The 18,852-nt window shown below is 42.3% G+C and overlaps 1 protein-coding gene across 6 annotated transcripts in view; it reads left to right on the forward strand.

Annotated features, from left to right (window-relative positions):
* Positions 1-18,852, forward strand: part of tmcc1a (transmembrane and coiled-coil domain family 1a) — a 109,186-nt gene that overhangs the window by 72,895 nt on the left and 17,439 nt on the right. The window contains exon 1 of one of the 6 annotated variants that reach the window (XM_060931564.1): positions 14,148-14,356. The exons of 3 other annotated variants lie outside the window; for them this stretch is intronic. In XM_060931564.1, coding sequence (XP_060787547.1) covers positions 14,222-14,356 — 135 coding nt within the window. In that variant the 5' untranslated portion in view covers positions 14,148-14,221. Of the gene's footprint in view, positions 1-14,147; positions 14,357-17,818; positions 17,974-18,852 lie in introns of those variants that run through there. 2 more of the 6 variants (XM_060931562.1, XM_060931567.1) reach the window with 2 other exon arrangements.

Consider the following 18,852-nt stretch of genomic DNA (forward strand, 5'->3'; position numbering starts at 1 on the left):
ACTTTAGCCTTGGCTAATGTCTGCATTCAAAAATGCCATATATCTTAAAATCCAGTAGATGGCAGTAAAGTGCCTCCATCCATTACCCGTAACCGCTCATCCTGTGCAGGGTTGCGGGCAAGCTCGAGCCTATCCCAGAAGACTAATGCTGTGTTCACACTTATACCGGTACGAAAGTGGTATAACTGTATTGATACAAAGTATACCGGTACAGTTTAGTGCATCTGTCCACACTAGCGAGAAATGTTTGCGGTTTTCTTTCACGGTAGTTGAAATGCGCGTGCGCGAAATATTTCCGTGGTTACCGAGTAACTTCCTTCCGAGAATATATGGCATCCATTATTTCGAGATCTCGAGAAAACAAAACAATTATTTCATGATTTCAGCTGGATCACTGCGTCTCCGTCGGTAGAGACGAAGCCGGGCCAGTCTTCTGCGGAGGTGCCGCAGACTAATTTTGAAATTATCCCTTATTAAAAGACTTAATGCAATCTCTCCCTGTGTCAACCCCTGATCAAAATATTGCCTTATTAGGTGATCGATTATTCCAGACATTCTAATGACCAAAGTTGCGTCTATACAGAATGAGAAATAGCCCCAAAGTCAGCATATCACAAGTCTCTTGGCGTTCCTGAATGAACCATTTCTCAGCTGTTTACTCGAGATCATGAAATAATTTTGTTTTCTCGAGATCTCGGAATAACGGTTTTGTTTTCTCGAGATCTTGAAATAACGGTTTTGTTTTCTCGAGATCTCGAATTAGTTGTGTTGTTTTCTCGAGATCCTGAATTAATTATGTCGTCATCTCGGGATAACAAGGTGAATTTAAAAAAAGGATTATATGAAGGGCCTCTCTCGGCTTCCGTACGGATGAAACAACGTGTGTGCTTTTTGTTGTCAATGTACAGTCTGTATTTCTGGTGGTCATTTATTCAGTCGAATCGTATAAAACGCGCGAGGCAGTTGAGAAAGAAATAAAGAAAACGAATCTCCGTTCTTCACTATTTTATTCAGCGAAGACATCGATTGAGGTGTGTGACTTTGCGCATGCGCATTATATTTGTATCGATACAGAGACGCTTCTTCTGTCCACACTACAGCGAAGCGCTACAGTACCGATACTGTACCGGTACGAAACCCATACATTTGTGGGTTTCATACCAATACATACAGTTATACCGCTACAGTACCGGTATAGTTGCTAGTGTGGACAGGTGTTGCGGTACGAAAGTAGTTTCGTATCGGTACAAAATCCCTAGTGTGGACAGGGTATATGAACAAGAGGTGGGGTACACCCTGGACGAGTCACCAAATCATCGTAGGGCTGACACGTAGAGACAAGCAACAATTCACATCTACAGTCAATTTAGAGCCAAAATTAACCTAACCTACTTGTCTTTGAACTGTGGGGAAAACTTGAGGAAACCCATACAGACATGGGGAGAACATGTAAACTCCACACAGAAAGGCTCCCGTCGGTCACTGGGCTCAAACCCAGAACCTTCTTGCTGTGAGGCGACAGTGTTAACCATTACACCACCCAGTAAAGTGCACTAGTGATAAAACATAACCAGTGTAGAAATATGATAAAACCATATCGCAATCCACATTCACGAGTACCAATAATCCTCTGGGATACACAAATAAGCACATAATTATAATATTTTTTAAAAATATGTTCAGACATATTGAGGTGTGGTTGCAGTTACAGATTTGAAGATCATAGAAGAGTTGACTGTTGTCCTTGGTGGAAGTCTGTTAGCCTGGGCCCACCCATCCTAAGCGTGACGCAACACGAGGGCCTGTTGTGAGCTTAGTCTGGCCAGGCAAGCTATCTACAGCTCTTCCAAGCTCCCGAAAAATCGGGAGCCAATCAACTTTGAGCATCTCCAACGGCCCTGGGTAGAGGCGTGTTCAAGGCAGTGACGTAGTAGAACTGCGACCGGAAGCCATAGATTGTTTACAGAATCTATGCCGGAAGCGCTTCATTCACTAGAAACATTACGAACATGGAGCAAGTTCTCATTGAAAACGGAGCAAAGAGCAGCCCTGGAGGTATTTATTGAAAGGAAGGACGTTTTCGCCTTGATCCCGACCGGCTTCGGTAAGAGTTTAATCTACCAGTTAGCCCCGTCGCGTCACATACGTCAGAGGAAAGAGTGATGTGATTGGTTTAAGCTTCGTCACAGCCTTTTCTGGCTTCAACCAGTAGCAAACTGAGGCATTTCAGGGAGGCGGGTCAACCACGGGCTCTGGGAAACGGTTGGGCTTAATATCTTTGCCAGACCAAATGCTCGCAGAGCTTTGAAGTCGCGTTAGCCAGACTAGAGGTCTGTGCTCTCCGAGTGCCCTTCTAGTTTTAACAAGCTGTGTCATCATACCAGAGAAGTTAAATTATTATTTTTTTAATCTACAATAATTGGAAAGCCAAAAATCTTATCGTGCCTTGTTTAACGAGCTGCTTTCAGGACAATAACATACATTATTTTTTTTCGCAGTCCGGTTTCCATCAAATCCCGCGCTCTGATTAGCTGGCGAGCGGGTCCGTATCCTACGATACGGACCCCAGTTACGGACCCCAGTTATGGACCTCTGGCAACTCGCTCGTTCACAACAACAAACATACCGGTAGTAGCATTTTTTTGTCAACATTTATCTTTTTTTTATAAGATTTATTTATAAGATTATCAAAAATCTTATAAATTTTTGTCAGCATTTCTCAGGAGAATAGCATTAATTTTACAGCATGGATAGTAATAACGACAGTCTTCATAGTGAAAGCTAGTTTTACTACCCTGAGGAAGAAGAAATAAAAGAAAACATTTGAGGAGAAAGCTAAAAACCTCTAACTGTTGCTAACGCCGAGCAAAAATATGGCTGAATCCTGAATGACTCAATTTTGTATAAATAGGGGACTACATAGGCAGCAAAATGTAGTTTTTTTTTTCCTGCCATGGAAGTGCACGTGTATACCGAGGAGGAAGCCATTTGCATTACAGCCGTGAATGAGGATTCAAAATGGCGGCTCGGCTCGCTTTTCCCTTTCGGGCGCTCTCGTTTTCTGTTAGAATTTGGTAAAGAAAAAAATAAATATATTATTTACCAGCTTAAGGTTGGTCCGTATGGTGAAATGCCGTGACCTCGGCCTTAAATACTGACCCCGGCCCAGAGGGCCTCGCTCAGTACTTTCAAGACCTCGGTCACGGTATTTCATGATACGGACCTCCCAGCTGGTAAATAACGTATATGTATGTAAATGCTTATGATTAGCTGCAGCAACAACAAAAATCCGTTACAGAAGCCACAATGGTTTGATTAGAAACTGGAGAGCCTGAACTCACTATCAGTTCTGTTACAGTGTTTTGTTTTTGCTGTTTTCAAGTTTGACCCAAAGAAATACTTTGCCGGGTCTACTAGTCGACCCAAACTTTTGAAGATTGTCAAATTTATCCAATTTTATGCTTCTCTGGGGGGCGGCACGGTGGTGTAGTGGTTAGCGCTGTCGCCTCACAGCAAGAAGGTCCGGGTTCGAGCCCCGTGGCCGGCGAGGGCCTTTCTGTGCGGAGTTTGCATGTTGTCCGCATGGGTTTCCTCTGGGTACTCTGGTTTCCCCCAAAGACATGCAGGTTAGGTTAACTGGTGACTCTAAATTGACCGTAGGTGTGAGTGTGAATGGTTGTCTGTGTCTATGTGTCAGCCCTGTGATGACCTGGTGACTTGTCCAGGGTGTACCCTGCCTTTCGCCCGTAGTCAGCTGGGATAGGCTCCAGCTTGCCTGCGACCCTGTAGAACAGGATAAAGCGGCTAGAGATAATGAGATGAGATGAGATGCTTCTCTGGAATCTTCTAAATACATGGTACACATTTTCTAACTACATAACATGATTCTAAATAGTCCATTCTTTGTCGCATTTAGAATGTTCCTTGCTGGAAATTAATAACAATTAATCAATTGCATCTTTTTTACGGTCTGTCTTTACTCCTACCTAATGACATCATCTCTCCTTCAATCTGGTTCACTGGAAAAACAAATCACTTTTGGTTCCTTAACTGCTGAGACAAAAGACTAGTTCTTTATTGTTTCCATATCTGTTTCTGCCATATTTGTGTATGCTATTTTCCGTTTCAGTGGAAAGCACCTCCGTTTTATTGCTTGGTATTATTCTGCACCAGGGCTGTACAAACCTCCTTATCAAGATTTGCAATTCAAAATTGTTAGCTGATGAACCAAACTGTCCTCTGATTCTATCCTAACCTTGGTCAGTGAGTCAAAAATAAGTGACACGCTATCTGCGAGTGGATCAGCTGCTGTTTCATGTGTATTTCCCACTGAGGGACCGGGTCATTCTCATCAGAGGAGCGGGTATTCATAAATAGCATTGATAATACATTCCTCAGCTAAATTCATACTACAGATGAAATAGGCTACATGGGTGATTGTATATACAGCTTTGGACTTGCTCTAGTGTTACACACATTACATTACATTACGTTAATGGCATTTAGCAGACACTCTTATCCAGAGCGACGTACAACATACCTAGAGCAGCCTGGGGAGTGTTTAGGGGTTAGGTGTCTTGCTCAAGGGCACTTCAGCCATTCCTGCTGGTCCAGGGAATCAAACCAGCAACTTACAAAGTAATTTGTGTAATCTTTTTTGCCTGGTGTGACATTAATGAGTTTGTTCCTGTGTTAAAAGTTCATAACAGTGTGCTGTTACTCACCCGGATGTCATGTGTGATTCAAAACTGTGAATAATGTGGTTGGTATGTACTCTGCGCTGGCGTTTGAAAATAAGCCCTGAGTCCTGTCAGTACTTAATAATGGCCCTATGCTCCATTTGGGAGTCTACAGGAATGAATCAAGTATGTCAAGTCACCTTGGTACTTTTCCATATAATTCCATAAATGTCCACTGGTATGATATAGAACGCCAATCCATACTAATGTTTATGATCATTTTCTTTATTTTATAGACTTCAATTTGGTTTGCACCAACAGTCTTTGTTTTTTACCAACTGGAGTGAAGCTTCAACTCTGGCCTCATTTCACTGCTGCTTATAACTTGTCCTTGTTGTCATTCCCTCACTATTTCCTCTTGGGAGAATCCCTCTTTCTATCGTAAGGCCAGTTCCATTATGAGCTAAAGTTCATTGTCTGGTTGAGGTTTCGTCAACATAAACATTAGGAGTCAAATTTCCCCAGAAAATCTAAAGCACTTCCTTTTCATAACCATAAAAAAGTGAACAGGCTGTTTGTATAGTAAGTCTAAAATGTTTGTGTTCCTTCTTTGCGAATTGATTTAATGTTTCTTTTAAAGATAGACTGCCTTTCAGATTTTCAAGTTTAAGTCAATTATTTTTGACACCCAATTATTTTTGTTTAATGGACCGAGAGCTACTGAATTCAAATCACAGACTTCACATTTTATTAGGTTTTTTAAATCGAACAATTAATGAATTTAGGGCCTCGTGGCCCTAAATTCTCCACTATTTTTTCTTGCTTCGCCATAACCCAATTTGAGATACTACGTCATGCATGACGTGGTGGGCTTTCCCCATTTCCGCAAGGCATTGTGGGATACACATTTGAAACAGGAGAGAAAAATGGAAGACGTAAGTATGCGAATGAAACGTGAAAGACCGACTACAGCAACGGAAAGCGAGAAGAAAAAACGTTATGTTATATACGAAGGAAAGGAAACGCAGGACCAAACTAATAAATATTGGCAGTCAGCGAGCACCTTGGTGTGATCAGCTGTTCGTTTAGCAACAAAATAATGAAACTGTCAATGCACAGTCAAAGGTAAACCTGTAGATGGCAGTAATGCAACACTGTGGATGCCAGCTGCCGTAAAACCCAAAAGAAGAAGAAGTTAAACCTGCGCATGCGCACACAGACTTGTTCTGTCTGCTTGACTGCACGAAGCGAGTGATTTCATGCGCATTATTTGCTCAGGAATCCTCTCAAATTAAATAACTTCCCTGCCATAGAATGGCTTGTTGTTTATTTTGTGAGATATTACAGAAATAAACATATATCACAATGACCAAATTTCAGAGGGATCTAACTTTCATCGATTTTTTGAAATCGAAAGGCCGTCTAGCTTTAAGTTGTTTTCTGTAAGGTGAGATGAACATAAAAAATTTTCATTGGCTGATGACGATTAGGTCGTCAGTTGAAAATGTACAATGTAAACAGGTTCATGTTTGTAGAGCAAAGGCTACTTGCTAATATACACGCCAGGCTTTGGTCACATGAAACCAGGGCTTTGAACCAGAATTTTTTTCCTATTGGTTCGTTCCGAACAGAAACGGAATTTTAACGTTTCCGGTTTTGGGTTCCACCATTAAATAGACGTTCCCGAACCGGTTAGAACAAAAAAATTTCGTTCCCGGAACGGTTAATTACGTTCCCTGTCAGCTGTTTAACAAATGGCTATAAAATTATGTCTCTGTCTCATCCAGCTTAAGCCAAATGTAGGCTAATTCTATTACAACCTTCATTAAATAGGACAAGAAATAATTCAAAACAATTATTATTTCAAATGTTGGCAATTTGGATTCTCAGTATGTCTTCCCATCTACACAAACAGAAAAAGTGCCAAAAATGAAAGATAATTCGTTTAGTGTGTTACCAAAGGCTAGTCAGGCCCTATGCATTGATAGGCTAACAGAAGTTAACGTCATTTAATGTTCGCGAGCCTCTCATTAACGTGGACAAATATATTGATATAGTGTTTGAAATTGACGTTTTTGAATAACGATAGACTGCAATATTTACCTCTTATTTAAGATGTGGAGACGTGATAGTAGTCCACCCTCCCGCTCTCTCCATTCAGTCAGCGAACGTCACACAGGAAGTGAACCCCAGCGGGTCATAGAAACTTGCGCAGGAGAAGAATGGCTTTTTTATTTGTAGGCTACGGAAACTTTGAGGAACGAAATAAAAACCGGTATTAACCGGTTACCATTATTTTTAATAAGCGTTTCTGTTCCGGAACATAAAAAATAATAAAGTTTCTGGTTTTGTTTCTGTTCCATGTGAAATAGAAAAAGTTCCCGGTTTTCGTTTTCGTTCCTTGAACCGGTTCAAAGCCCTGCATGAAACACCCAATTTTTTTAGTTTATTTCAGAAACTGCTGATCTCTTGAGTTTTTCATGCATATCATGGTAGAAAAAAACAAAGACAGGCTGAGTGAATGGTAGTTCTGTGGGCAGAACTTGTTAATGAAGGAGGCCAGAGGCGAATGACCAGGCTGGTTTGAGGTGACAGTAACTCAAATAGCCACTCTTTACAGCAGTGGTGAGCAGAAAAACATCTCAAAGCACACAACACGTCCAAACCTTGAGATGAATGGGCAACTACAGCAGAAGACCACATCGGTTTCAACTGCTGTAGGTCAAGAACAGCAGTCTAAGACTACAGGGCACATGCTTGGGGGGAAGACTGGCAAAACATTGCCTGTTTTTAGCTGTCCAGCTTGCTTTGCATTGCTTCTCAATATAATAACTGTTACCAGTGGCGAATGGTTACTATTAGAGCGGGGACTCCAGCTCAGCCAAACCTTAGGGGGTCATTTCACCGAGAAATCTTCCCGGAAGACCACGCTGCGATCTCAGAGCGTGGCTTGGTCGCCGCAGGTCGTACACAGTCGACGGTTGACCAAGGGTTGGTCACGCCTTGGTCTTCCGTGGTTGCACGTGGTTGAGGAATGGACAGAGATCGTAGCTCGGTTTTTTGACATGTCAAAAAACTGAGCCTCGACCTAAAAGTCGCACAGAGAGCGTCAAAAGAGCGAACAAGGTCGAGGAAAGGATGCATTGGTCGAGAGACAATCGAGGCTAGAATGGGGATGAGTGATGCTCAGTCTTCTCGAGCGAGAACTGATTGCGCGCATGGTTGTGCTGCTCGGCCCGTCCTCGACACTCACTCAATACGTGCGATCTAGCTTCACTCTTTTGCGATCAAGCCTCGCTCCGCGCAACCTGTCCCAGACCTTCCCTAGACCCATATGCTCCCTATTCTTCCCATGGGCATGATTGGGTTCTAAAGAGGATTAAGGTGTGACCTACTCCAACCAATAAAGATCGACCATCACTTAAGTTGCGACCTACCTTCGCCTAATCCTATTAAAGCTACGTGTACTTAATGTCATATAAATAGGGCGCATAAGCTACGCCTACTGAACGTCATATAAATAGGGCGCAATAGCATGATGCAGAGCGATTGGGTCCATGTTGTCCCTTCGGAGGCTGGTCAAAAACTGATGGTCGGCCACTGATCGCCGGGCCTTTTTATACGGTCACAGTGGGTCGCACGCAAATCTGGCCGACCGTGACAAATTTGCACGTAGCTCAGGCGAGAATCTGTCTAGAAAAGCTCGAGAATTGAGCGTACAGAACGAGGCTAGAACGTTTAGATCGCAGGCTAAATCGTATTGATCGAGGGTACGTTGCAACTCGTACGTAGCTAGATCGGCCAAGATTGAGCCTTGATCGGCCGAGGTCGCGCACTTGCAAGGATAGATCGCCGAGAGATCAACGCTATGTCGCAGATTGGTCGAACAGAATGAGCCTTGGTCGTGCTAAGATCGCATCAGATCGAGTGGATAGACGCAAGTAGAGCATATGTAAAGCGTCTACAGAGCGTATAGGATGCAGGTAGAGCGTACACATCGAAGGTCGAATGAGATAATATCGAACATAGAACGTACACAGAAAATAATGGGTTTAGGTCGCACGGATTTTGCCCACGACTACGGGAAAACATAGCTGCGATCATAGTCGCGCGTGGTCGCGTGCGATTTTTCCAGATCGTACTCAGTGAAATGAGCCCCTTAGCCAGACACACCAAAAAAACAACAGAGCAAAGGATTTTGGAAGGGATTAGCGGCAGGCTGCCAGGTCGCTCCGGTGTGTGTAGTTGTTGTCGATGTTGATTTTAAAAGTAACTAAATTACACTGGGAAATGAATACTTAAGTCTAAGTGAAAAATACTGTAGTGAGCGTGTGTGGAAGAAGACTCTGAAGGCAGAAAGCTTAGTTTTTCGGTCGTTAGCCTGTGCTACTTGCTCTCGATAACACTGGCTTGACCACTTTATTAGCATTCACTAACACTACTGATGAACGCTACACCGGCTGGAAGGTGACTTCACTGCTGCGCTGATGGCGCCGACTCGCGGTTAAGCTCACGTTGGCCTTCAAGCAGGCCTTGGGTGATAAATTTTTGGTCCCTCCCACTATAAATCAAAATCTGATCGGTTAATTCAACTGTCACTTCCTACATGAAGATACAGTACACTGCCATGGCCTTCTGTCCCGGCAATGAAGTCCTAACCAATAAGTGAGCCAGCCCTAAACTCTTCTCAGCCTAGACACAGCGGGAAAAAAAATCTCATTGGATTACTCGATTTTAATGTTTTCAGGACAGTAACCCTTTCATTTCTGAAGCAAATTTGATAGAAAATGAGGTCGAATTAGAAGAGAATAATTATAATGAAAGAATGAAAGCAATTAAAGAATGAAATAAATTAAATATAATATTTGAAATGCTGATATGTTTGGGCCCTCTCTGAAGGCCTAGAAGGCTCTGACGGTTCCCCTCTGACTGTTACACGGCTGATTAGTTTCGGTTATCTGTTCTTTTCACTAAAAATTTATTATTCTGCTTTCATTTTTCCAGAAATGCAGATGTGGCCTGTGCTGAGTTTGAGTTTGACACTCTTACTGTAAAGATAGTTGTTGTGTGTAAAATCCCACATCAGCAGTTTCTGATATTACGCAAACCAGCTTGTCTGGCGCCAACAACCATGCCATGGTCAAAATTGCTGAGATCGCATGTTTCGCCATTCTCATATTTGATGTGAACATTAACTGAAGCTCTTGACCTGTATCACATGTTTATTCATTGCGCTGTTGCCACATGATTAGCTGATTGGATAATAATTGCAGGAATAAGCAGGTATCCAGGTGTTCCTAATAAAGTGGTCGAAGCTTATAGTGTTTTTCAGACACAGTGATTTAAACTGAAGTCACATAATATGGACCCTAGAATGTTCAATGCATCATTCATTCTGTGTCAAAGGCAATTGAAACCAAAAAATCTGCTCCACGCTAAACCCACTCCTCTTTGTGCCGCAAGTGGCCACTTCTGGCGGTTGAGTGAATTCTTCAAGTGTATACTGAAAGGTGTTTGCTCATTTACTTTGGACTGGAGCTCAACTGCTTTTGCCCATTTCGAAAACACCTGCTACATAAAACAGTGCAATTTACTGGTACATTATTTATACAAAGACGGCTACTAAACCAATCCTAATTATAGCCAAAACTCCAGTGTGTAGTCTGTTTTGTGGCCTTTAAAGGTGTTTTAGGTCTCTAAAAGTTAACTAGGTGATTTTGACATTTGAATGATTTTTTTTTCTCCTTGAGCCTCCCATCCCCAGGATATACAGTATGGTAGCCTGTTTTCTAGCGCAGTAACTCTCAACCACTGGCCCACGACCCATTAGCGGGCTGCGAAAAAATTTTTTCAAGTTGACGCTAATTTTTACTTGTAGTAAGGTACGGATTAGCGATGGGTTGCATCCGACATCACATCTGCCTCATTAAGCTACGGTCACACTACAGCTCGCGATGCTTTGCAGTGGGTTATTGATGAAAATGAGGCATTTTGGTGGCAATATACACGTGAGCTAAAAGTTGTGGTCACACAGCAGGTGAACACTTGACTATCACGCCTTCACACACTTGAGTCCGGTGCAGTTCGAGTGGCCGCGCTCTTGGAACCCAGTCGTTATTGGAAATACCTGATACTGATTTGAGCGCAATCAGCATGTTCAGATACGGATGCTGTTTTCACGGAGGCTTTGCGAAGTATTATCATTATCACGGTTACGTTTGTTCCTAGCCATGTTTATAACGCTGTTTAAATACTCTGCTTTATGATTCTGCTTTGCTTTCATTTTTGTAAAATCACATCTGTTAATAAACACTCTTCCTGCACTTAGATCTGTCTACCGCTGTCTATCTTGTAGTGTCCTGATCCCTAAATCTTTAACCCAGCCACATATAAAAAGCTGTACCCCTCCATGCTCTTCCAGGTTTTTAATCTGTCTGCCCGTGTAGAACGATGTCTGCAGCACCAGGTAGTTTGAGATGTCAGGGAACTCAACGGATGGATGGAAATCCTTCTTTGTTAGCGTGTAAGGATCTAATCCCATTGAGTGGTTTCTATATCCACTTCTTTTGAGTGTCCTTCTTGGTTTTAATAACTTGCTTGTTTGCTGAACACAAACATGGCAATAAGTTCTTGTGTTAATCGACCAGACTCCACTTTTGGATCATTAATCCCTTTTGACTGAGTATGCCCTGCATGCATGGTTTGGCTTCTGGCACATCCATACAGATTTTTTTTTTTTTATAACCCAACCCTAATCTATACTTCTTCACAACTTTATCTCCGACTTGTTTAGAGGTTCCTTGGTTTTCACGTTGCTTGGTTAGTAGAGTTGCAGAGTCAGGGTCCTTCCAGAACAGGTTGATTTATACAGACATCATATGACAGATCATGTGACACTTTGATTGCACACAGGTGGATCTTAATCAACTAATTATGTGACTTATGAAGTGACTTATGAAGTGAATTGGTTGGACCTGCTCTTATTTAGGGGTTTCATATGAAAGGGGGTGAATACTTATGCACACTCCAGATTTCGGGGGGGGGTTCATCTTTAATTATTATTTGTGTCACAATAAAACAACAATTTTCACCTTTAAAGTTGTAGGCATGTTGTGTAAATCAAATGGCGCTAACCCTCCAACAATCCATTTTAATTCCAGCTTGCAATGAGACAAAACAGGACAAACACCAAGGGGGAGGAATACTTTTGCAAGACACTGTAAGTCTCAGAAATGCATAAACCATCGGAATAAACATACTAATTAATTGTATTATTTTATTGAAATGATTTGATTTAATTTTGTAATCACGCGTACTTTCTGTTTACGAAAACGGCATCTGATTTTTTTTTTAATTTAGCCAAAGAATGCTAAATAAAAATAAAACGAAGCAAGATCACTAAGTTAAGCAATTCTATTTTCCTGTCACTATAACAATAGCTACGTCTGCACCACAGTATGAATATTCCTGCACTAAACACTATGCAGTATGGTAACAGGTGTGACATAGACCGACTATTCTTATTCTTGCCAAAACCAGTGAAACATGTTCGACCTGAGAGGCAGCCATTAAAACAGCCAACCACTGAAACCCGTTTATCTGCCGATTACGTTACGTCTTAACCCCCTGGCTATGCCCCAAATCTCATTTTACCTCAATAATAAGGTATCAGGTTGTCACTGTGTGTCAACATTTCTTAGAACATTACAGGCACTATGACAAAAAATGCATTCTGAAGAGCAGGCCAAACCATTAGTCACTATCAGATTATTACACGTTGCTAAATTTAGTCTGACAGACTGCAGTTTTGGATGTAGTCCAAATTAGCAGTGTTTTCGTAAATGTAAACACGTTTCAGGAAAACAGATTTACAAGGGGATTTTACATGAACTGATGTTATAATTGCTTTATCATATAAACAAATGGCTATGAGGCACGTTCAATTTGTAATGACGATGCAAATCAAGATTTGAAAAGAAAGAGAAAACCAAAACCATATGTCAATTAGGTTTGAGAACTGGTATCAGGCCGACTGCTGTGCCGTGGTACAGTAATAAACTGGTCACTGACGACTAACATACAGTAATTGCAAAATGATGTGCTAACGTCTCTGACTGGCTGTACATATACAAAATGAAGCAACTAGACAGGTGTGACTACTACAACAGATACTGAGTGTACACAGGGTTGAAAATTCCCAACATGTTGATTATATCTACATCTGATCATTGCCTTATTTTTGTATTACACTACCTATTTTGCACTCCATTTACCTTTATTTTGTACTACACTGGGTGTTTTTGTTGCTTTTGCTTTTCTTTTTGCACTATATTGCCTTTAATTTGTAATTCTTCTTCCGCCTATTTATTTATTTGTAATTGGCGTTCATGGTGGAGAGCAAACTAAGAATTTCATTGTGCAAGTGGACATGTCCTTACTGGGCATATGACAACAAACACTGAACTTGAACTTATATCTAACACACACATACACTCACGGGCGGCACAGTGGTGTAGTGGTTAGCGTTGTCGCCTCACAGCAAGAAGGTCCGGGTCGAGCCCCGTGGCCGGCGAGGGCCTTTCTGTGCGGAGTTTGCATGTTCTCCCCGTGTCCGCGTGGGTTTCCTCCGGGTGCTCCGGTTTCCCCCACAGTCCAAAGACATGCAGGTTAGGTTAACTGGTGACTCTAAATTGACCGTAGGTGTGAATGTGAGTGTGAATGGTTGTCTGTGTCTATGTGTCAGCCCTGTGATGACCTGGTGACTTGTCCAGGGTGTACCCCGCCTTTCGCCCGTAGTCAGCTGGGATAGGCTCCAGCTTGCTTGCAACCCTGTAGAACAGGATAAAGCGGCTAGAGATAATGAGATGAGATGAGACATACTCTCACGCCACTACCACCACCATGTCACTACCATGATGCCAGCCTTGCTGTGTTCTCATAATAATCCACCACTGAAATAATATACTATCAGTTTAATGTTATTTGTGTAAGCACTTTTAACATTTAACACGAGGGAAACCAAATGGTTAGAGAAGCAAGGGGAAACCAAAAGGTCGCCGGTTCAGTTCCCTGGAGCAGCTGGAGTGGTTCCCCAGGGTGTGTTGTACATCACTCTGGATAAGAGCATCTCCTAAATGCCTGTGATGTAATATTTTCAGAAAGCAGCTTTACAGATGTATTTCTCTTTTCATTCCGCATGTTAGATTTGGCAAAGAGACAAACGAAGAGACAGGAGGCAAAGTTGGAGGTGGCGGAGTTGAGGATGTTAAGGTTTGCGATGGGAGGTTGGACAGGATAAGGAACGAGCGCATCAGAGGGACAGCACATGTGGAGAGCTTGGGAATTAAACTAAGAGAGATAAGACTGAGATGGTATGGGCACATCCTGAGAAGAGATGCAGAGCATGTTGGAAGGAGAATGTTGAGGATGGAGCTGCCAGGCACACGAAAACGAGGAAGGCCAAAGCGGAGATACATGGATGTGGTGAGAGAGGACATGAAAGTGGCAGGCGTGGTAGAGAAGGATGCAGAAGACAGGGAGCAATGGAGACGAAAGATCCGCTGTGGCGACCCCTAATCGGGAGCAGCCAAAAGAAGAAGAAGCTTTACGGATGTAGATTTGGGTTCCTCATGACCCTGGCAAGGAAAAACTCCCCAAGGAAGAGGAACCAGGTTCATGTAAGGGATTATTCTTCTACACCTGTGTCCTGGAAAGTCCAACAGTATTGTGCTGTTCCATACTAGTGCATCTCAAAAAATTAGAATACCATGAAAAAGTTCCTTTTTTTTTCATAATTTAATTCAAAAAGGTAAACTTTCATATATTCTATATTCATTACATGTAAAGTGAAATATTTAAAGCCTCTTTTGTTTTAATTTTGATGATTATGGCTTATAGCTCATGAAAATCAGAAATCCAGTATCTCAAATTATTAGAATATTCCCTAAGATCAATCAGAAAAAAGGATTTACAATACAGAAATGTCCAACTTCTGAAAAGTATATTCATTTATACACTCAATACTTGGTTGGGGATCCTTTACCATGAATTACTGTATCAATGCGGTGTGGCATGGAGGTGATCAGTCTGTGGCACTGCTGAGGTGTTATTGAAGCCCAGGTTGCTTTGATAGTGGCCTTCAGCGTATCTGTATTTTTGGGTCGGGTGTTTCTCATCTTCCTCTTGACAATGCCCCATAGATTCTCTATGGGGTTCAGGTCAGGCAAATTGGCTGGCCAATCAAACACAGTAATATCATGGTCAGCAAACCATTTGGTAGTAGTTTTGGCACTGTGGGTAGGTGCTAAGTCCTGCTGGAAAAGGAAATCAGCATCTCCAAAAAGCTCGTCAGCAGATGGAAGCATGAAGTGCTCTAAAATCTCCTGGTAGATGGCTGTGTTGACTTTGGACATGATAAAATACAGTGGACCAACACCAGCAGATGACATGGCACCCCAAATCATCACCGACTGTGGAAACTTCACACTGGGCTTCAAACACCTTGGATTCTGTGCCTCTCCACTCTTCCTCCAGACTCTAGAACCGTGATTTCCAAATTAAATGCAAAATGTACTTTCATCTGAAAAGAGGACTTTGGACCACTGAGCAACAGTCCATTTCTTTCTATCCTTAGCCCAGATAAGACACTTCTGACATTGTCTCTGGCTCAGGAGTAGCTTGATATTAGGAATGCGAAAGTTGTATCCCCTTTCTTGAAGATGTCTGTTCGTGATGGGTCTTGATACACTGACACCAGCCTCAGTCCACTCCTTGTGAAGCTCTCCCAAGTTCTTGAATCAACTTTTCTTGACAATCCTCTCAAGACTGCGGCCATCCCTGTTGCTTGTGCACCTTTTCCAGCCACCCTTTTCAGCAATGACCTTTTGTGGTTTACCCTCCTTGTGGAGGGCATCAGTGATCATCTTCTGGACAACAGTCAAGTCAGCAGTCTTCCCCATGATTGTGGTTGTGTGTACTGAACTAGACCGAGAGATACACTGTGTTCATACTGTTTTACTCAAACTCGAAATGAAATATTCTAATATTTTGAGATGGTTTTTTTATGTTTTTGTACTGTATGCCATACTGATTAAAATTAAAATAGAAAAATGCTTGAAACATTTTAGTTTATGTGTAATGAGTCTATAATATATAACATTTTCACTTTCTTAAATAACTGATGGCAGAGCATTTTTTAAGGATTTTCCACTAGGAGACCAACTGGTCTGGGCAATACAATCACAGGGCCCAGAGTCCATGCGGCTGCACCGCTGCGGCATATTCTGTGATGCAAATTGCCGCATTACGAATCCTCATTTCAGCCAGCATAATATCAACATAGTTAATGCAGTGCCAAGTTTTCCTTGTTAAATGTATACTTACATGGTACTTGGTTAATTAATTGCAACTGATTGAACCAAGAGGGCGGCACGGTGGTGTAGTGGTTAGCGCTGTCGCCTCACAGCAAGAAGGTCCGGGTTCGAGCCCTGTGGCCGGCGAGGGCCTTTCTGTGCGGAGTTTGCATGTTCTCCTTGTGTCCGCGTGGGTTTCCTCCGGGTGCTCCGGTTTCCCCCACAGTCCAAAGACATGCAGGTTAGGTTAACTGGTGACTCTAAATTGACCGTAGGTGTGAATGTGAGTGTGAATGGTTGTCTGTGTCTATGCGTCAGCCCTGTGATGACCTGGCGACTTGTCCAGGGTGTACCCCGCCTTTCGCCCGTAGTCAGCTGGGATAGGCTCCAGCTTGCCTGCGACCCTGTAGAACAGGATAAAGCGGCTAGAGATAATGAGATGAGATGAGATAAGACATAACGTGGTTTAAAATTTGGTCTCCCAGTGAAGCTGGTTTGGCATTGACTAGGAGACCAAATCTGGCCACTAACTATGTTCAAAAATGCTCTGACTGATGGAAAATATTAGCCTAGTAAACTAGACCCAACCGCCTAGCGGCCAAAAATATGTTTTGCCTAGCGAATGGGTCTAGCCTCGCACCATATAAACAAAAACACCCCGGGCATCAAATCGTGCCTGCCAATCACAACGCAAGGTTTTTGTTTGGATTCTTTGGGCGGGCTTTTGCAGGAGTGACGACAAAGCTGCGCAACAGGAAAGATGGCTTCGGGCTAGTGAACAGCGTGCGTTTGACTCCGCTTTGGAATCAGTTTTAGAAGAATTAGACTTGGAGTTTTCGTTGAAACATGAGCAGGAAGAGGCTCTCCGCTCATTCCTTTTCAAGAAGGACGTTTTCGCTGTTTTGCCGACCGGCTATGGCAAAAGTCTGATCTACCAGCTGGCTCCGCTCGTAGCCAAAAGGATGGGGCTAGTTTGCGCAGTACGAAGAATTAATAAACAGCTTTGAAACATTACTTTTTGATTGTTTCTTATTTTCCCGTTATTTTAAATTTAAGGGAAATTATTTCACCAAACACCACTAAATAAAAACTCTCAAAAACAGTTTAAGCAAACCCTTGAAAAACACTTGGGAAAAAATGTGTATGTGGTACAGACTCCAAACTTGTGGTCATTATCTCCAAACTTCTTAATATCTAGAACCTGTTTATTAATTAATACGCATTTTGAAAAATTATTTAATTTCAAGGCCTCCCCCACTGCTTTCTGTCGCTCTGACTACGTCACAGTCACTGTTGCGCTGATTGGTCAGAGCGTTGGCCTATACGCACAGAGACAGTTTGAAAGACAGCGGTTTGTTCCTCCTACCTGCTTCGGAAATGTCTACGGATCGAGGCCAGACTAAATATTCACATTTAGTCTGGCTTGCCAGGCTAGGAAAATATTGAGTTTTTCCACAATATTCTAATTTTTTGAGGTGCACTAGTAGAAGTCTTTATGACGTAGTGTTCAGGTGAGAGAGTGAACAAGTGGTGCATAACAACAGATCAGTGATTGTGAACGGACGAATGTATTTGGTGTGGCTGGAAAGTGACCAATGATCGTGCAGGTACAAAGTGCAGGGTTTTAAACCACGCCACGTGTGACAACGAATGGCTGGGAGTGGCGCGCGCGCTTGTAGCCTCTTGAGGAAGCGTTGCGTGAGCGGGCGATGATGTCATGCTTAAAAACAGAGGGCGGGGCGGGGCGCGTGCGGTTTCAGGTACCGCTTAACTTTCAAAACAAGTTGAGCGAGTTCCAGAAGAGACAATGCGCGACACACACACACACACAGCCCGCTGCGAGAGGATTATACATGAAGTGATATTTCAGACAAGAGCAGCTGTATAACGAAACGGAGCGCACCATGCACTGGGAACAGGTTATCCGTTTAAAGAACGGGGAGGTAAGCAGAAAAGCAGTGCTTATTCGCATACAGTTCATAAATTACTCGACTTTTCTTCTTGCTGTAAGGTAAATACATCCTACAGTCAAACAGAAGGAATGAAACCTTTAGTTCTACAGATAAAGAAGTCCAGGATGTCGCTATGATCTTTTTTTTTTTTTACAATCTTTATTAGTAATATGGAGTATACACACAAATGAGTACAGTCAGTACATATACAACATTAATACAGAAACATACATTCAGCATAAACATAAACACGCCAGGGGTCACAGCAAAACAGAAAAGGGAAAAAAGCCTTATTCAATGAATATTTTGTAAAGCTTACAAAGATCGTATGTTTTAACAGCTTTTTTTTTTTACTTTCACAATCAGACATTGAGGAGACATATGCAGACAGTTCCAGAACATTTGGTTTCTTGCCTGAGAATTTAGATTTGTGTATGTAAAACTTAGACAAAATAATAAGCAAATTAATCCGATAAAACTGTGAATTTAATTTCAAATTCAGTGCAGCCAAACAAGACATTTTTCCAGCATAAATTAAACTGAGGGTAAATATGATCACTGATAAAGCGTGTCAGTTTGCCCCAGAGTTGCCCGGTGTGTGGGCAAAACCAGTGGTGTAGTGGAGATTTTTAAAGTGGGGGTACGCGATTCGTGACGTCATCGATTTGATATCGCCTATGTTTGGTATGAATGATTTGTATAAATGTTACGTTCTTTTAACAACACAAGAGGGCACAAGAAGACACTTTTTTTCCAGACGTTTTTATGTGTGCAATTTTCATTCGTGTTTGTCAGGACAGCCGCGGTTTATTTTGTCTCCAATAAATATGCCGAAATGGCTAAAGAGGAACAAATTCGCCTTCTCCTTCC

The sequence above is a fragment of the Neoarius graeffei genome, chromosome 10, assembly GCF_027579695.1.
Source record: "Neoarius graeffei isolate fNeoGra1 chromosome 10, fNeoGra1.pri, whole genome shotgun sequence".
Lineage (NCBI taxonomy): Eukaryota > Metazoa > Chordata > Actinopteri > Siluriformes > Ariidae > Neoarius > Neoarius graeffei.